At 44.0% G+C, this 21,005-nt stretch overlaps 1 protein-coding gene across 1 annotated transcript in view; it reads left to right on the forward strand.

Annotated features, from left to right (window-relative positions):
• Window positions 1-240: 240 nt before the first annotated feature.
• The window catches only part of lhfpl4a (LHFPL tetraspan subfamily member 4a), a gene marked incomplete at both ends in the record, with an annotated part of 51,818 nt that continues 31,053 nt past the window's right edge, over window positions 241-21,005 (forward strand). Inside the window, one exon of the mRNA XM_079296281.1 lies at window positions 241-646. Within this exon, the coding sequence (XP_079152407.1) occupies window positions 241-646 (406 nt within the window). The remainder of the gene's footprint in view (window positions 647-21,005) is intronic.

Raw genomic sequence — 21,005 nt, forward strand, 5'->3', positions numbered from 1 at the left:
GGGGGGGGGGGGGGTGGATGCGAGACTACACCATAAGAGCGCAAGGTCTAGATAAGCGAAAGGGGGAGAGAGAGGGGGACCAGTCACTGGACCATTTGGACATTTGTTGCAGAGGTCTTCTTTTTTTCAACATATAATTGCATCCCTTTCCACACAGGGAGAGAACAGATCAGGAGAAGAGAGAACGCCAGGTTGAGGCTGCTGTGTGGCGGGGGTTGAGGGGGGTGGTGGGAGAGAAAAATGCTGCCTTCGCAAGAAGCCTCCAAAATCTACCATGACAACTACATGCGCAACTCGAGTGCCATCGGGGTCCTGTGGGCCATCTTCACCATCTGCTTGGCCATCATCAACGTGGTGGTCTTCAACCAGCCCTACTGGATCGGGGACAGCGTCAGCACCCCGCAAGCCGGCTACTTCGGCTTGTTCCACTACTGCGTGGGCATCGGGAACTCCCACCGGGAGCTCTCATGCCAGGGCAGCTTCTCCGAGTTCGGCTCCATCCCGTCGGGAGCCTTCAAGGCGGCCTCCGTCTTCGTGCTGATATCCATGGTGCTCATCCTCGGCTGCATCGGCTGCTTCGCCCTCTTCTTCTTCTGTAACACCGCCACGGTCTACAAGACGTGCGCCTGGATGCAGCTGTTATGCGGTAAGGATGGGAGACACTCAGTGTTTTTTATGTTTGTTAGTTTTCTGCGGGGGTGGGGCAGTTGAATAGGGGTGTCTTACCAAAACTTTTTGTTTGGGGGACACCTTGAGGAGAGGAGCATCAGTAGGGCCCCACCTCCCACTTCTCTTGTGTTGGGCCACATCTTATCTCCTTGTCAGAAATAGCGACTTGTTTTTCATCAGTAGCGCAAAGATTATAGATTAAAGTCCCCAAAACATATCTGAAGTCATGTGAGGCATTCAGGAACAGCCCTTGAGAGCATGACCTGCATGCTAAACTGAAAGAGTATCTCAGTTTCCACTGTGACATTTTGTAACATGACAAGGTTTTGAAGCCTTGTCGGAGAAGATCCTGTCTTTTAAAAAAATTCTGACATGTTGTTTTTCGTCCGGCTGGTTGAAATAACGTGTCAGAGTGTAATTGTATGGAGTTATGATAATGAAATGCCTTCAGCAGCGTTGCATCAAAGATCACAGCTTCTATTTTGGTTGCCATATCTGCCTACCAGATTCGCCTGCATCATGCATAATCTGCACATGCATTCCAGTAATGTATCCCCACTCAGCGCGTTCATTCATCCGTATGAAACTGGAACAAACTCCAAGGCTGCATTGTGTAGTAATAGTATTAGGAGGTGCAATAAATTGTCAGAATCCTGATATACTGTATGTACAAAATCAATCTCACCATTCTTTCCGCAGTGGTGAGTCTGTGAAAGGTCCAATCCAGCTGAGCCGATTAGAGAGGGATACAGTTTTTAAATTAAAAAAACTTTAAAAAAAAACATTTTTGTTTGCTTTAGACGCCTCATCTCCCTCTCTACAGTCATGAAAATGCTATACACATGGATACAAGTTTCAGAATTCCCCCAGGCCTTCACCTAAAAAATGTCACTCAACAGGTGACTCAAAATTACCACAATGAAACATAACATGACTACAAAGAGAGACAAAACAACTACAAGGCGAAGAAAAAGAGACTCAACGACTATTAAAAGGTGGAAAACGCTAAGAGGCACAAAATCACCACACAGAGACACAAATGACTGAAAAGACACTCAAAATAATTACAAAGAAACACAAAACAACTACAAAGAGACACAACATGACTACAAAGACACAAAATGACTACAAAGAAACAAACAAAGAGACATAAAATGACTAAAGAGACACAAAATGACTAAGAAGAGAGAAAACGACCACACAAAAAAAGGCAAAACAATGATGAAGACTGTCTTGCTCCTATGTAGGAAAGGTGAATGTCTGTGCCCAGGGGCCCATTGTCTCCTAATCCACAGGTAAACTCGGTTGTGACAGATTGGTGTAGTAGCAGTTACCTGCATGTATGTATTCATATAAAGGCTGGTGTTCTCCCGTCACTGAGCGTTGAAAACAGATTGTATCAGTTCAGGTGGAGCCTGAAAGTGTCTCCCGCAAGCCCATCGGCATCAAAGAATCCCTCTGGCGGATTCCCAATCACACAAACCTCTAATTAACTCGACGTGATGCGGATGAAACTGGTCTCAAATGTTTTTAAAATGGTGCCGAGTGTTTATGTCAGGTGGGAGATGGTTTTCATGTTAAAGATGAGGGTTGATGTGGCTTTTTGTTGAGTTTTCCCCTGTTGCCTACTCACAAATCATGGCACCATTGTTCTCACTGACAGGGTGCACAGTTGTGTGTTGAGGGAGGAGGGTTAATTGTGCATTGGTCTGGAAGGGCTGACATTATCTGGGAGGAGGTATTGATGGCTAGATTATTGCAGGCAGCAGGAGCCTGTGTGGATAGTGTGGGACCTTTAGAAATCATCGACTTTTTCCTGCACTCCCTTGCGCTGTGTCCTCAGAGAGAGAGGCAAGAAAACAAAGAGAAGTCAACACAAAGAGACACATGGGCACATTAAGAAATGAAGAGGAGGAGTGAAATTTATTTTTATAGCAGAACTGAAAAATACTGTTTAATTTAATCAATTACTCATCATTACAACAAACTGGTACCATCATAGCCTCCTTAAATAGCCGCATAACAATCGGACCAATGAGAGAACAGTTTGCTCGCGCGTGGCATTTGTTTACAAGATTTAGTCCGCTGTTAAATGTTGCAGTGTGAACACAAACCGAACAAAGGAGCAACTGCAACATTGTATCATATTAATCCCTGAATCGGAACAAAGCAAACGAACTGAAGGTGTGAAAACGCCCTGAAACACTGCAACAAAGTCACTTTTAAAGAGTAATACGGATGCGAGGACACACGCACAGGCTCAGAGGCAGATTATCACATTTAATTTACAATTAATGACCGACTAATGTAGCCAGGATGTCTTCGGACAAAGCATCGATGCAGGACATACAGGGACAGAATACAGGCCGTGATAAACAGGTCCGGGACTCCTACAGCCACCAATTAGCAAACAAGGAACGAGCTACTAACTATCTGAATAGCTTGCCGTGCAAATGACACAATATAACACTTATAACTACATTAGACTAACACCAAACTTTACATCTATTTACTGGTTGTTTGCACACACACAGTCTTGAGAGTCAAACTCCGAACAGCAACATAAACGAATCTATTTACAGACACGGCCGTCATTTCGCACCGCCTAGCTCGTTCAAGCCTTTTCACTTCCTTCACGCCGTTAATATTAGTCCGCGAGCAGCTGACTACCGTCCTCTTCCGCAACGGGCGTGGTGCGGTTCCTGCTCCGCTGCTTCTCCGAAACCCGTCTGAGGTCGTCCTTCGTCACAGCCGCCCCCAAATTTGTCTCAACTAATTTGCAACTCAAAGAAGGACTAACCGGATCAGTGTCTGGGATGGTAGGCAGGGTGACAAGGCGAGCGACTGGTCTGGTATAGGTCTTGCCCTTGATCTGAACAACTGCCGTCCGGACTCTCCCGTCTGTTCCTGGGATGACTTCAGTTACGTGACCTAATGGCCAGTGAGCTCTTGGCAACTGGTGATCCACCACCATGACTATGGTTCCCAGTTGCAGCTGTGCAGGGTCCTTATGCCACTTAGACCGGGTCTGAAGAGTCGGAAGGTAGCGTCTGATGAAATGTGTCCAAAACTGGTCAGCTAACATCTGAGTGTGTCTCCAACGTCGGCGACTGAGGAGCTCTGACTCAGCATACACAGCCTGTGGTAGTGAGGGGTCAAGCCGCCCCGTGAGAAGCAAATTGGGGGTGACTGGGTCAACATCCGCCACATCTGTTGACACGTAACCTAGTGGTTTGGAGTTTAAAATCCCTTCTACTTCAATCAGTACTGTCCGTAGGACCTCTTCTGGGACAGTTTGGGTCTGAATGGTGGCGTATAGCGCAGCTTTCACTGATCTCACTTCTCTCTCCCAGACACCTCCAAAGTGTGGTGCACCTGGGGGGTTGAACTGAAACTTGATCTGGTGTTTAGCCAGATGAGCTTGGAGTGTGGGGTGCATGGTTTTGAATGCCTCATCTAGTTCTCTCTCTCCTCCTTTGAAATTAGTGCCCTGGTCAGAGCGAAGCTCTGCTGGTTTGCCTCTTTGTGCAATAAAGCGGCGGAGAGCCATCAAAAAGGAGTCAGTGTCCATGCTAGACAAAACATCTAGGTGCACAGCCCGTGTTGTCAGGCACTTAAACAGTATGCCCCATCTCTTCTCGTGGCGACGGCCAACCTTCACTGTGAAGGGCCCAAAACAGTCTGTGCCTGTGGAGTAAAATGGGGGCTTCAGTAGCCTCAGTCTGGACTGAGGGAGGTCTGCCATCTTGGGCACCACTGGAGTGGCTCTCCACCTCTGGCAATCCGGGCAGGAGTACTGATGGCGTTTCACAGCTTCACGGCCATGCAGAATCCAGTATTATCCAGCGGAGTCCCAGGGCGAGCTCTTGTGGGTCCGTGCCTGACTCGTTGAGCCACAACTCACTGTTTTCGCATCTGGCTTCTCTGGGCAGGTGGCTAATGACCTCAGGGGTGTTACTGGCCCACTGGCGTAGTTCAAATCCACCTGTAGCCAGCAATGATGTCAGTTTGTCAACTAGGGGTCGGGCTTCTTCAACAGAGGAGAGACTCTGCAGGAGGTTGTCTACATAGAAGGACCTTTCTATGGAGATACGGACATACTCCCCTGGCTGACTGTGGTCAAATACATGTTTCTGCAATGTGAAAGTTGCACAGCAGGGACTGCAGGTGGTGCCAAACGGAAGGACTTGCCATGTGTAGATACTTGGTGGTTCCTCTGTCTTCAGGTCGCGCCACAAGAAGCATAGCAAATGCTTGTCCTCAGGGAGCAGCCTCACCTGGTGAAACATGCCCTTGATATCACTACTGACAGCAATGGTGTGCTCTCTGAATCGCAGCAGTACCCCTAGCAGACTGGAACTTAAAGTGGGGCCAGGCAGCAGCAGCTCATTGAGGTTGTCTCCCTTATATGCAAAAGAGCAATTGAAAACAATCCTGTTTTTTTCGTTGTGGCTTACCATGTGATGTGGTATGAACCAGGACTCGTCTGCTTCGCTAAGCTCCTTCTCTGGCACTTTCACTGCATAGCCTGCTTTTTCCAGCTTTCCAGCTTTCCAGCTTTTTCCAGCTTTCTGTGCAATAAGCGGCTGCTCTTTGCGGGTCTCGTAACAAGCGTCTCTCCGTGCTGCGGAGGTTGGCTAACACAGCCCCCTTACATGTCTGGAGCTGTGGCATGTTCTTCACCCTGAGGAGGGGAGTGGCGTAGCGCTGGATCCCATCGACGTCTACTCGTATGGTCTTTGCCTCCAACAGTTGGACTGCTTCCTGATCCTGCCTGGATCTTGTGGAAAGCTTCTCACTCCTGTAGGGAAGGACATCTAGCTGCCACAATCTCTCTACACTCTGCAGAAGCTCAGACTCAGGTGAGAGGGTGGATATGTTTAGACATTGTTGTGCTGTTGACTGCTGCTTGATGTGCTTGGTTGGTCCCTGAAGCGTCCAGCCCAACCTTGTCTTCACTGCCGCTGGCCCGCCTGGAGGTCCTAGACGCACCGGCTCTACTGGAGTGATGAGGTGGGGGTAGTCTGACCCTATTAACAACAGAGGTTGCACTCTGTCTAGTGCCTGGAGAGGAAGGCCTCTTAGGTGTTTGTGTTTCTTCAAAAGCGCATTTATTGGGTGTGTGTGCTCAGCCAGACCCAGTTGATCAGCAGTAAATGCTCTGTGTATCTTGAAGGACTTCTGTGGCTGGTCGGCTGGGGAGATGGAGAAAGACACAGCAGCGCCCTGCAGAAGCCTGACATCCTGCCGAACAGTTCTGAGAACCAAATCCTCTGGCTCACCAGATAGCTTAAGTCTCTGCGCGGCTGCTGGAAGGAGAATGGTCCGCTCCAACCCATCATCCAGGATGGCATGTGTCTCTAAGGTGTGCTCACCATTGCGCAGCAACACCTTACTTACTTTGAGTAGGACTTGGCTGCACCCGGACCGTCTGTCCAAGTACAGTACGTCATTGGTTGTGCTGACAAGGCAGGACGTATTCTCAGCTGCAGGTTTTATATTCACATCGTGCAGAACTTGCAGATGCTTCCCCTTACACTTCTGACACGTAAATTTCAGGCGGCACTGTGCAGCCTGGTGCGAGCGGCCGCATCTTTTGTTGATCTTGATCCAGGCTGTTTTTTGTTCCACTGTGAGCTGTGCAAAGCTTACGCACTGGTCGAGAAAGTGCTGCGTGTTTAAGCAGCAGTGGCAGTATGGCGTCCTATCTGGCTGCTTGGCACTTAGGGGTGGCTTCACTGCTGCTGGTGAGCTCTCAGGCTGGTCTGTAGTGTGCAGGATGCTGGTGCTCCTGCCACTCTTGCTCCTGTCGCAGTAATTCTCTGGCCGTGGTCCTGATTTGCTCTTATCCTCTCTGTACAGTGAATCGTACACAGTCTCTTGAATCTTTAGCTCATAGTCGAGCCAGTCTGAAAAGTGGAAGAGGTTGGGGATGGTAACACGCATGGGGTACAGGAACCTCTTGAACTCAGCACGCATATCCTGAGGCAGCTTGGACAACAGCCGTGTCACATGTGACCCACAGTGAAGCTCAGTATGTCCACTGTCCCCAAGCTGATCTAACATACCAACTAGTGCTCTCAATCGCAGTGCAAACTGCTTGAACCCACAGGTGTCTCCACGTGCGATGTTCGGGGCATCCATCAGGTCAGCGATTTTTCTGAGAGCTAACTGGTGCGGCTGGCCATAGTTTTCAATGCGGCGAGCCATCGTGTCGGTGTAGGGCTGCAACGAGTTGGTGTAGGAGTCCGCTATGAGCAGTGCCTCCTCATACTTCACGTGGTCCACCAGGATCTGATATTTAAAGCACTCTGTAGCATCCTCAGGCAGCAGGTTCTCCAGGGCAACCTTAAGCCGAGCAAACTCCCTAGGCTCTCCTTTAGTGAATACAGGGATTTTGGGCGTAGGACCGCGGTACACAGTCTCCTTGTGGTGGGAGGGTAAAGGCTTGCTGGGCAGTGACTCCCTCCTTGGTGGGGTATAAGGTTCACAATACTCTGGTGTATGCATCCGGGAAACAGGATAAACTGGCTCTGGGCCACAGAAAGACTGCACCTGACGTCTCATCCACATGTCTCTCAGCGGCATTGTGAGCTCTGACACAAGGTCCTGTGGTGGTGGTTGTGGCTGGTAAGCAACATATTCTGTTACAGGGGGTGGTGGCGGTGGCCAGTCATCATTATCCACTGGAGGCAGAGTGTGACTGCTAGCTTGCACAGGTGAGGGGAATGAGAGAGGGCGGTACGTGTTATCAGCCTGCACGACGTGCTGCTGAGGGGGCTCAGACGTCTGTGAAAGAGAGGGGGCTCTCTGTGGCGGCAGTGGTGGGTCAGGGAGTCGCCTGTGTATGACCGACATCTGTTGCTGCAACCTGTGATTGTCTTCCATCAGCCTGTGGAGGGCTTCAAGGATCTCTGGCACCGTTTCTGCTGCAGTCCTCCGTCGATGAGAGGCAGGTGTACTCTGGAAAATTGTGTCTGTATACTCAGGCTGGAAGGGATATTGAGCTGCCGCTCCCTGCGCAGCACTCCAGTCCTCATCTAGCCGGGTAGATGTGAGAGGCGTCATCCTGGTGTTTCTCTCCGGAAAATTCTCCTCGCTGTAGTAAGGCCGCTGCTGTGCTGGCATGGAGACAGCGTAATCTTCCATCCAGGCTGGTGGCCGTGTCTCTCGGCGGGGACGGGCGTCTGCAGGACGTGAAGTCCTCTGCTGATATGGAAACATCTTTAATCAATCCCACGGTGACCACTCTGATCCGGCTCGAAGGACCATTTGTTGTATTGACTGGGAAAGGACTGTATATTTTTACTGTGGTTCATTAAAAGTTGTGGCCACCAGGGGGCATCGATCAGAATGCACTCCAGACAAGATGTTCCTTTTGAGAGGTTTACTGACAATAGTCAAACAAGCAATTGTGTGTGGTTCTGAAACAGACATACATGAAATAATAATTAGTAAATACCTCTATACAGCATTGGTTTCTAATTAGGACATACAGGGACAGACTACAGGCAGTGATAAACAGGTCCGGGACTCCTACAGCCACCAATTAGCAAACAAGGAACGAGCTACTAACTATCAGAATAGCTTGCCGTGCAAATGACACAATATAACACTTATAACTACATTAGACTAACACCAAACTTTACATCTACTTACTGGTTGTTTGCGCGCACACAGTCTTGAGAGTCAAACTCCGAACAGCAACATAAACTAATCTATTTACAGACCAGTGATATTATTACACCATCATTTGGCGCCGCCTAGCTCGTTCAAGCCTTTTCACTTCCTTCACGCCGTTAATATTAGTCCGCGAGCAGCTGACTACCGTCCTCTTCCGCAACGGGCGTAGTGCGGTTCCTGCTCCGCTGCTTCTCCGAAACCCGTCTGAGGTCGTCCTTCGTCACACTATCCCTTCCTCCTTTTCGGTCTCCTCCGTCTCATCTTCCTCTGACTCTGGCTCGATTTCTTCTCCCGGTCTCTCCCCAACGCACCTCTCCATTCCCCTCGCCTCCGATTCCTCTGCCTCTCTCTCTCTCTCTCTCTCTCTGTCCCTCTCCTCTTTTAGACTGATAGCTTCAGATGTCCCACCTGAGAGTTTCCCCGATTTCAGCCAGTTTAGCATATTTAAATTAATGTTGCTGAATGCATGAAGTTCGCTGTTAGCTGACGTTAGCTGCACAAGCTAGGCTCGCTAGTGTGTACGACTGCCGGCAGGTGGCAAGACTGCCGGAAGGAGCTCAAGTGCATTTATTAAATTGTACGTTTTTAATTTAACGTTTGTACATTTTTTTTTTATATTTAATATTATTACACCATTAGACCGCCATTACACTTTTCCTCTCGCGCACCCCCAGGGGTGCATGCACCACACTTTGGGAATCCCTGGCATAGGGGGACGAGGCAAGGATGCGTCACTTTTCACCATTTTCATTGAACCGTTAGCTGCAGCCATTTGTCAGAACATCTACATAAAAGGAATTCAAACACTCAACACCCATCACAAGATCAGTCTCTATGCAGATGATATATTGCTCTTCCTATAAAACCCCTACTCATCACTACAGGAAACTATTAAAGTCATGGAATCATTCTCCAATATCTCCGACTACTCCATTAAGTGGAGTAAATCATCCATCCTTCTATAGTAACAGTTGGGATGGGGCAGCCCATACACCACCTATCCCTTTTTGCACAGGTGCCATCACATATTTGGAAATACATATTTCCCCCAGGCTGTCAGAGCTGTTCACACTCAACTTCACTCCATTACTTAAAACAATAAATGACGACCACCTCCGCTGGATGAACCTACCATTATCACTCATGGGCAGAATAGTTACAGTTAAAATGACAATACTTCCTAAAATAAATTACCTATTCATAATGATACCTTCTCAACCCACCCACTCCTGGTTCAAGTCGCTTGACTCAATCATTACTCAATTCTACTGGAAAAATAAAACACCAAGAATTAAACTGTCCACTCTACAAAAACCAAAAACACAAGGAGGACTTGAAGTTCCACATTTCTTTCACTACTCTCGAGCAAATAAACTTCAATACATTCTTAAATGGATCCACCCCAGCCAATCAGACAACACATGGTTAGATATAGAACAGACAGTTTGTAAGGACATTCAGATTTCCGACCTACCATTTTTAAGCCAATCTATCAAACGCCATCCTTGTTTCAATATACTAACAATAGCAGAAACTCTGACAGCCTGGTGGAAATTCCACAAAATCACGAACATCACTTTTGCACCTTCAAATTTTACTCCCGTATGGAACAATCCTGATTTTCTAAGTCACAAGACACCTCTTAACCTCCTTCCCTCCCCCCCTATTTTGGAGCAAAACCGCCTAAAATGATATACCCAAATTAAAATGTCTGTAGCTTCTGAACCACTCTGACTATATGCATCAATGAAGTCTTTCTAGAAAGAAAACCCTATAAAGTTCCTTGTGGAAGTGTGAGAAAACCTGTAGGTCATACAGAAACAGAGCAGTGGGCCTTTGAAGTCAGTACAAATTGAAGACTTTTGTCCGCCTAAAATAAAAAAGTATCTTTCAGTATAAATAACTACCTGTGGCTGTATCTGTACAGGTAAAGGACAGTATAGGGCTGTAACTACACTATCAGTGAACACCTGCCTCAAATTTGAAGAAGATTGGACAAAGTATGACCATTCTACAGTGTTTTTTTCCATGAAGAGATCCAGGCGGAGCTCTAAAAGGATATTTGGAGACCCAAATGGACACATGGTAACCAAATGATATTCTGACACACGAAAGGTGTTTCTTCCTTTATATTTTGATATTATATTATTTTCCTTTTATTCTTAGCCTTTGCAAATTCTGAAAACTATGTATATATGGTCGAAGACATGGTGTGTGAGTAGCGGAATTGCTGTGCGTAATCGCTGCAACAGAGCGCACGATCGAGTATGCCGGTAGCCAGTGGCGGCTGGTGGAAAATGTTCTAGGTAGGGCCATCCTATCAATTTCAGCAAACATCCCAGTATGATTTAATGCAAAAAAATGTAAGTATCAAACATGCATTGTTACTTGGCAGTTAAATATTTAACATGTATTCCAACACGAAAACAATCAGTAAATTGAGGGGGGGGCCTGATCGTTCTGGCCCCAAGCTGAATCTATTTGAGGACGCTGATTGGCTAAATTGTATGTCACTCATTTATATCTTGAATCAGCAATTGGCTAAACTGCTTCATAGACCCGCCTCTTTTGGGCCAAAACGATTAGGCCCCCCAAGCTGCGCGTTCTCAGAGTGTCGTGCACACAGACAGAGCACGAGCAGAGAGCACACAGGCGGAGAGGACGAGCAGGAAAAGCATATATTTTGCGCAGATATCATATTTTACACACATTACTGGGTACATTCCATCGTTCAAAAACACAAATATTGACAATTTGTATAATTTATGATTATTATAATTATTATTTTTTTTTTTTTGTGTGGCTCATGGTGGGGACATGCCCCATGGCCCTCTATTGACCAGCCGCCACTGCCGGTAGCTCATTTACGCAAAGGTTATACGTTGGTTTGCGGCTTACGTAAGAAACAGTCAAGGTTTGCACTATAGGTACTAGCGTTTTCTGAAGGCACTAGTTCCATGGTAAGATCCGCTAGCACAATGTCGGGTCTGTAATGTGTCTTTTTCCGTTGAAATGCTGCAAGATCCGACTTGCAGCGGTTATGGTGACTTTAGACAGTGTGTGTTTGGGCTCCATTTGTGACAAAATCCAAAAGAAATGAAAGAAAATAGATGTTTTCGTTGCAAAGATGAGCATTTGGGGCATGCTGGGATATCAAACACGGCCATGTTTTGTGACGTATTTTGTGGAAGCAAGCCGTAGGAACGGAAGGGGACCGGATCGCGGACGCCGGCGTCCTCGCGGGGTGGAGGAGGTTTCCCGTGAGATTAAAGAGTTTAATCTCACGGTTGTTCAGTACATCCATGCGTTTTAGTTCCAGTAAGAAGTCCTTCTCGATTCATGGCCGCCAGTGAAGACAGTCGAGCCTCCCCAGTTGTATTTCTTGAATACGTTTGAATGCGTTTTAGGGCTGAAAATGTCCGCTCGACAGAGGCAGCAGATATTGGGATTGTCACCGCCCAACATGTCAGGCTAGCCTACTGACCAATCACGTATGGCTAGGCCAGCTAGCAGGCTCTGGCACGTCAAAGAATACGGCCAACATGTCAAACTAAAGATATGATTGGTTGAAGACTGTGAAAAATAACAATCAACAATATTGTCCCCATTCACTGAAACTGCAAAGGGATTCACTTGTGAGTCTGCAGGCCTCGGGCCTCTCTTCTTACCTAGAGACGCAGAGGTGAAATCTGATTGGATAAAAGCTCTACTTAAAACAAGCTGCACTGGAAGCTGACGGCCCACCACTGCCATTGACACATGGAGCATCAGCAGTGGCACCGGAGCTGTGAAACAGCTTCTCCTCTGAAAAGACACACTTCTCCTCTGAAAAGACAAACATCTTTTTAACAGTCTTCAAAAAAGACATTTATAATACACGTGCCTCTTCTCTTGTCCTTACTTCGTGAATGAGAGGGTTCAGTGTTCCAGAAAGCCTCCCTTCACGCTCAGATAATTCAAAAGTAAGGAATCATTATGAATACTATTTTTCCTGTCTTGTCTTTTTACCCTTAACATGGCAAGCAAACCATGTCATGTTTGTGACTTTTCCTAAATGCTGCACGAACTCAGCTGTGTGCTCAGTGATCTATAAAAGATAAGTCCCATAGGTGGTTTGCTGGGTCAGTGCAAAATAGTGCGGTGCAGACAAGTTCTCTGAAAAATCTACTGTCTGCTCCAAAGGTGCCAGAGAATGCTCAAACTGACAAATGTATTTCCCCCAACAACAGCTTCTTTAGGTGTTGAGGAATGAGAATTTAAGGACTCTGAACTCCGACAGGTCATCAGAAGTGACAAATTGAAAAAGTATTGAATCTTTTTATTTGGAATGCGGAGGAGCGACGTAGAGACGCCGTATACGGCTCTGGTAGCAACCCGTCAATCACAGTAAGCCCGCCCTAAATCATACCTTTATGGTCTACTTGACTATAAACGCCATTTCTGTAAAAATGGTAAATGGACTGTACTTGTATAGCGCTTTTCTAGTCTTTCTGACCACTCAAATCACTTTAACACTTTTGTCATCATGTCATCATTGAATGTCATCATTCACCAATTCACACACTGATGGCAAGGGGCAAGGTGCCACCTGCCTATCAGACTGTCCACATTCATATAGGCACAGCTGTAGGCGCAGCTATGGGAGCAATTTTGGGGTTAAATGTCTTGCTCAAGGACACATCGACATGGGCTAGCGGAGCCGGGGATCGAACCGCCGATCCTCTGATTAAAGGAAGACTCTGCCACAGTCGCCCATCCACTGAGCCACAGTAGAATAAGATAATGATTCGTGATTAGTGAGGTCTCCTTCAGGTGCATTCGAGGCGCTACCAAATTCAACCTACGACTTCAACATTGAAACAAGAGTGTTTGATTTGTCCGTTCTGGGCTACTGTAGAAACATAGCAGTGCAACATGGCGGACTCCATGAAGAGGACCTGCTCCCTATGTAGATAGGAAGGGCTCATTCTACTGGTGAAAAGGAGGATGGTCTTCTCTGAAACTATGGAGAAGTATCCGCACACACCTGGGACACATATTGATGATGAAAAGCCATTGAAACAGTGCATTTTGCAGATGTCCCCTTTCATTTTTCATATAGTATAAAACAATCACCACGACAACATATAGTGCACCACAAATAAACAGAAAGAAACATACATACTCAGGAAGTACTGTAAGAAATTTGAGTAAAAAACTGTAGTTAGTAGATATAATAAAAGTGTTTAATAATTCATAATTAATAATTCATAGTTAGTCATAATCATAAGGGTTTTGAGAATGCATAATTAAGATAAACATAAGCATAAACATACATGCAGAAGCATGAAACTTCTGCCAAGTGCAGAAGTGTAGCTTTTATTTTGAAGGATTATTATAGATGGGATTAAGCAATAACTGACAATCATTGAATGGATTAGCTGCTCAGGAGAGACAGATGTGAAGACAGGCGTCTGCTGAGCTGAGGGTGGGTAGCCAATAGAAATTGAGATAGACGGAAGGGAGGAGTCGTGAATTAATATGTGGGAGGGGTAATTCAAAGTCTTTTTTTCCTGGCTCTCTCTCACCTGGAGGCTCCCGGACGACAGACGTGTTACACCGGAGGAGCCGAGCGAGGTTTTTTGCAAATGGGGTTTTATTGTTTTAATATGTCATAGGAGTGTACACTCCAATGTATAACTGTAATCGTGCTTACATCAGTGGAATTAAATTCCTTATAATTGTAAACCAGTTTGGGTAGCGTTATTATCGCAGCGTGTGTGTCGACGGCACAAAGCCGGCCACATGGCAGTCACATGTGCTCTGGCCTTCTCTCTTGTTGTGAGGTAAAATTCTTCCATAACAGTACCATTGTGTACCCCTCAAGTAACAGTAAGAGGGATCTCCTTGATCCATTTGAACAATACATTTTCTTACCAAAAGCAATAATTTATTCAGCAATTTAAATTTCACAGAGGGAAGTGACATCTTTAGATGTAGACTCAGCAGAAAAAGCCTAGGATCTTAAAAAAGAAAAGAAAATACCACTAAGCTCCTCGACTATGCAGTTAAAACAATGTGGCATATATTTACATCACAAAATATATATATATAACATATTAATTATATTAAATAACGTTGTATATCACTATAAATTCCCCTTTTCTGTATGCCATTTTCAACATCGAGGTGATAAACTATGATCCATTTGTTCTGAATAGAAAGCGTTGTGTAGTCTATGAAAACGTGAGTAAGAGTTATTCCGATCTGTCTCTTTTAATCAACCTGAGCTGAGGCCTCGCTTTTTAAACCAGCGTACAGCTCTAACAAGCCACAAAATCAATAGTCATAATAGCAGCTGTATGTTGACTCTCAATGGACCATCATTTACTAAATGAACATCATGCTGTATTGAAGAAGACTTGAAACTAGATATTGAGACCATAAACTCATGTTTACAATGTTTACAAGGTAATAAATCAAGAGAGAAGTAGAGTCATTTTCTCATAGACTTCTATACAACCAGAGGAGTCGCCCCCTGATGGACATTAGAGAGAATGCAAGTTTTAAGACTCTTCCGTATCGGCTTCTCTTAGCAGAACAGGAGGTTGCCGCCTGGCTGAGTATATGTAAAGAGGCGAAAGTCTCGCCCCTTCCTGTGTCCACCATTCAACCTTATTTTGGAAAAAAATATGTCCAGTAGTTAATGTTGCAAGACGAATATCTTTTTTTAACCTCGTTTTAATTGTGCCATGTGAATGCAATATGCTGCTGTAAGCAAGGGAGTGAATAAGCTCTTAAGCACAAGCAAATAGACAAAATAAAGGCAAATGAGGCAAACACATTCACCAAATTGACGGTGCATTCATGGCATAAAGAGGTGTGCTACTAATACAAAAAAATACAAGGAAATATGAAGTCAGATGAAGCTTCAATTCTGAACTGAAACGTTTTCAATACTCATTTGCCTGCTTTCTCGCCTGCTCTTTAATCGGCTCTGAGAGCAACACAGCTGAACAGACACGTTCCGCATCGCTGGTCTGAACAGCTCAGTTGGTTAACATGTTAAATGAACCCATTGACCGTTAATTAACCTATAGATGTAAATTAACCTATAGACTGTAAATTGACCAACAGACAGTAAATTAACCTTTAGATGTAAATCAATCGATAGACCATTAATGAACCTATAGATGTAAATTAACCTACCGTAAATTAACCTATATATATAGGTTAATTTACGGTAGGTTATAAATACAAATTAAATATAAATTAAATTTATACCCTCAGAATAATTTGAACCCAGGGATTTTTATGAAACAATAATCTGACATGGACTCTCAAGGACTGTGATACAGGTTGAACAACTGAGTCCTTCTATCTCCAGTCAGGTGGATCTTTTCTGAAGAATTACTTTTAGTGTTTGAGCCGCTCCACACTTCTTGGACCACTTTGACAAACTCAGCAAAAACTTCAGCTTCAAACAGAGCGGAGTGAAGCCCTGAGGCATAGATGGCTGGGAAGCAGTGAGTGCTGCTATGGCTGAAGCACACATTCGGTGTGTTACATTGAGCGGTATCCACAGCCACAGCTAACCCTCCTTCAGCTCACACTAGTATTTCTGTGCATTTTTCGTGTACATCGTATAGATTACTCGTTTCATGAAGGCATTTTCCCATTGTCCTACAACCACCTGAACGCAGCAATAAGAATGAGATTTCAAGGCAGGCGCATCGCTTACACCACAAACATTAATCTCCATCACGAATATCACCTCACATTGACACTGACTGTTGAGGTGAGCCAAAACTTCCTAAATGGCGAAATATAATGAGTAGGGATGAAAGTATTTTCAATATTTTTACAGAAAATATATAAATTATTTAATGATTTAGGAGAGCCATGTAGAAGAAAGAAAGTTGATGGATGCTAAAAGGACCAGATCAAACGTCGGGGGTAAAAGAAAGGTAATTAAAGAAATCAAGCAGATAATAAAAGATTGAAGTTATGCAAGGTGTGTGTGCGTGTGTGCCGAGACCCTGCAGACCTAATCTCCTATGAGAGGGGAGACTGCCTGGGGTTTCACATCACTGCAGCCCTCTCTGCACACCCATAATCCTCAGTTCTGTCCTTAGATGTTGAGCCTCTACCAATTATTCTCCATGCGTTGCAAAACCCCTCATCGCTGACAGATCGGACCATGAAGGCTTCCTCACTCCTTTTTTACCTCCCAGAGAGTGACAGGAGAAGTGAGGGATGCTGGGGTATGTGCAAGTCATTGTGAAATAGAGTTGGAAATTGTTTGTAACATCCAAAACATGAAATTCAAATTGACATTGCGATGACCGCAATCTTCAAATGATCTTCAGATGAAACCGTGATAAAAAAATGGTACACAATCTAACCGAGGGTTGGAAACACGTGGCACTGTGGGCTTGCACACATGCTGCCTTGCGCTCCATGTGACATATGGGAGTGAGAGAAGAAGTAGAAAACAATTTGCAAAACGCCACGTCACTTTATTTATTCTCTGAAAAAAGATGCAAACTCATAACATTAAATAAAAGCCCCTAAAATGAATCTGAAGACTTTTACCACCTGCAGTGAGAGTCCAAGGTGTTTCCTGCCTGACAGAAGTGCATTAATAACTTAAATAGTTTGTGAGTTGAAATTATCCAGGGGATATGGAGTCTGATGTGGTTGTGGCATCAATTGTGTGGCAATAAAAAGAGACAGAAACGTACAAAAGGTATTGGATAAATGGTCAGAGAGGCAGTCCCCAATAACGGCTTTAAAAATATTAAGATCATAACTAATATCCAACGTATGTCCTTGGGTGTGAGTTGGTCCTTTACCATGCTGCAGCAGACCAAACCTTTTCGAAAAACCAAATACAATGTACAATCATTTCAGATTTTATTTTATTTGTTAATTCAGATGATTATTTTGTTATGTCATCCTTTTTTTCTTTCCTTCTTCAATATAGCTTATCTGTCCCTGATACAATTATTTTCTCTATTGGATCACTTTGTAAGACAGAGGAAACGTTCATTCCGATTAAATGTTCAATATGTTGAATTGTGGGGATTTATTAGCAGAAATGGAATTCATACCTATGTTTTCATTAGTGTATAATCACTATAATCTGTTGTATTTTCTGTATCTTAGAATATATGATATTATAGTACATTCATTAAACACAATGTAAGTAATTGGATTGTACTTACAGTACACAATTAGTGTCACAATTATCGATGAAAGCATTTTTTCAATATAGAATAATTCCTACAAGCCAAGATTCCTTCCTCCATGAGCCCTCGCTCTCCCACAATGTTCTCCTTGTTTTCCTGAGAAACCACTGAACTCGCTCTGGGAATACCTTTTCCCTCTGATGACAGTGAACAATGTTAACAAAACACATCTCCCCTGAGACGCAAGACCGGGATCACAGCAATGCATCACTTACTTAAACACGTGATGTCACTTTCTTTGTTGTTCTCACCCTATTCCATGAATTAATGAACGAGTAATGAGAGAATGAAAGATGGAGAAATAAGGGAACACGTCCACTCCTGCAGCAGGCTGTAGTTATTGGTGTCCAATTAGCCTACATTCAGATAATTCTGAGAATATATTCCTTCAGGAATTCAGCAACGCTCTCTTTCTTCGCTTTCCATAACTATACTTATAAGCAGAAACTGACCTAGTTCGTAAACATTTGTTCATGTTAAAGTGAGCCGGGTTTGGCTGTGACCATGAAATCGTAATTGCAAAGGAGACAAACAAAAGAGATAGAAATGCATCTCCCTATTCTCTTGGTTTTCAGGCCCTGCTACCACACGTGTCTCATTTCATAAGCTAGTCTAATGCTACCCACTACAGCAGAAAGAACTAGCTGGTGACACAAGTTGAATATCTAGCAGCTAATGATATTTGTTCTCAGTTCATTGAGACCAAAGGACAGTGGACATTGGCATTAAAATGTGTAAATACGCGATTGTTTTAACGAGTAAGTCACAAAACTTTATATGTTGATGACATTTTAATGTTGTTTTTCAGCTTGTTCTGCTGCCACCAAGTGGCCAAAAATCAATGATTGTAGGTTAAGGTGCATATCAACAGATTTCAATTTAAAAAAAGAATGCAGTGCAATTCGTATGTTATGCACGCAATCATTAATGAGGAAGTATAAAGACTGCAAAGGCACGCACGGCGGGCGGTAGTGGAGGTGGATGGGTCCAACAAACTTTCAGCCAGGAGATCCCGTGTTCGTTCCCCGTGTGAAACGAGAAGCCAACATTGATCGATTTGTCACGTAACTTGGGTACTTGTGTAGTAATTTCAGCATAAACAACGACCTTTTCCAAAACCTAACAAAGTAGTTTTGTTGTCTAAACCTAACTGTTGTTTCCTGTGAAAACGGAACTTTATTTTTGAAAAGTTCTGATGATTGAAGCCAAGGCAGCCAAGGCGACTCCTCTGGTTGCAAAAAGAAGTCTGGTTGGATAGAAGTCTATGAGAAAATGACTCTACTTCTCGCTTGATTTATTACCTCAGTAAACATTGTAAACATGAGTTTATTATCTCAATCTCTAGTTTTAAGTCTTCTTCAATGCAGCAAGATGTTCATTTCGTAAATGATGGTCCATTGAGAGTCAACATACAGCTGCTATTATGACTATTGATTTTGTGGCTTGTTAGAGCTGTACGCTGGTTTAAAAAGCGAGGCCTCAGCTCAGGTTGATTAAAAGAGACAGATCGGAATAACTCTTACTCACGTTTTCATAGACTACACAACGCTTTCTATTCAGAACAAATGGATCATAGTTTATCACCTCGATGTTGAAAATGGCATACAGAAAAGGGGAATTTATAGTGATATACAACGTTATTTAATATAATTAATATGTTATATATATATATTTTGTGATGTAAATATATGCCACATTGTTTTAACTGCATAGTCGAGGAGCTTAGTGGTATTTTCTTTTCTTTTTTAAGATCCTAGGCTTTTTCTGCTGAGTCTACATCTAAAGATGTCACTTCCCTCTGTGAAATTTAAATTGCTGAATAAATTATTGCTTTTGGTAAGAAAATGTATTGTTCAAATGGATCAAGGAGATCCCTCTTACTGTTACTTGAGGGGTACACAATGGTACTTCCTGAGTATGTATGTTTCTTTCTGTTTATTTGTGGTGCACTATATGTTGTCGTGGTGATTGTTTTATACTATATGAAAAATGAAAGGGGACATCTGCAAAATGCACTGTTTCAATGGCTTTTCATCATCAATATGTGTCCCAGGTGTGTGCGGATACTTCTCCATAGTTTCAGAGAAGACCATCCTCCTTTTCACCAGTAGAATGAGCCCTTCCTATCTACATAGGGAGCAGGTCCTCTTCATGGAGTCCGCCATGTTGCACTGCTATGTTTCTACAGTAGCCCAGAACGGACAAATCAAACACTCTTGTTTCAATGTTGAAGTCGTAGGTTGAATTTGGTAGCGCCTCGAATGCACCTGAAGGAGACCTCACTAATCACGAATCATTATCTTATTCTACTGTGGCTCAGTGGATGGGCGACTGTGGCAGAGTCTTCCTTTAATCAGAGGATCGGCGGTTCGATCCCCGGCTCCGCTAGCCCATGTCGATGTGTCCTTGAGCAAGACATTTAACCCCAAAATTGCTCCCATAGCTGCGCCTACAGCTGTGCCTATATGAATGTGGACAGTCTGATAGGCAGGTGGCACCTTGCCCCTTGCCATCAGTGTGTGAATTGGTGAATGATGACATTCAATGATGACATGATGACAAAAGTGTTAAAGTGATTTGAGTGGTCAGAAAGACTAGAAAAGCGCTATACAAGTACAGTCCATTTACCATTTTTACAGAAATGGCGCATGAAAACACTTGCAAGAGTATCTGGGTACACTGTAACACTGAAAAAACTAATTATGCACAAATGTACATGAAACACAAAGCAACATTGATGCATAATTCAGACGAATAGAAAACAACTTTATCTAAATGCCTGAATAAAGAGCAGCTTCACTATCCACACACAGCAATGCTGAAGCAACTGGGAGCCGACTTGCAAATCAGGAGAAATAAATAACACAACAGATATGAGCTAAGCTAAGAACTTGTTCAAAATGGCTTCTCTGCTCTGATGAACATTCGCTGTTCATTTTCCAAAGTGACTTGAGACATTTGTGACATCGATTGTAATCTGGTGTTTGGTCCGAGGCAGATGATGATACATGAGCGAGCCCTTCTGTGTTTCTGCGGTCTTAGACACAGTTCACTGGACCCAGCGAATCCTAACATTACATAAAGACTATATACAGATTGAATAGCCTATTTTAGGATGCTTGCTACTCGGAGAGCATTTTGTGGGGTTTTTTACACCGCTGCACGCTTTGTTCTAACCCCCAGAAAATAACAATGTTAATAAACCCATTGATGTTCGGCTCATCTACTAAACAGATGGAAAGGAAGGTTATAAATATACAAATGTATAGTATGTGTGTGCATGTGTGCATGTCTATTGGCAGCTCCGTCCATCAGGCAGTATTGACACATTTGTATCACATTTTTCATTCGTTGTAGCTCTGTCCACATTCATTTGAGGAAAAAGTGCACAGCTGATATTAAGTCAATAAGACTTTAAATAGC

This window comes from Melanostigma gelatinosum (assembly GCF_949748355.1).
Source record: "Melanostigma gelatinosum genome assembly, chromosome: 3".
Classification (NCBI taxonomy): Eukaryota; Metazoa; Chordata; class Actinopteri; order Perciformes; family Zoarcidae; genus Melanostigma; species Melanostigma gelatinosum.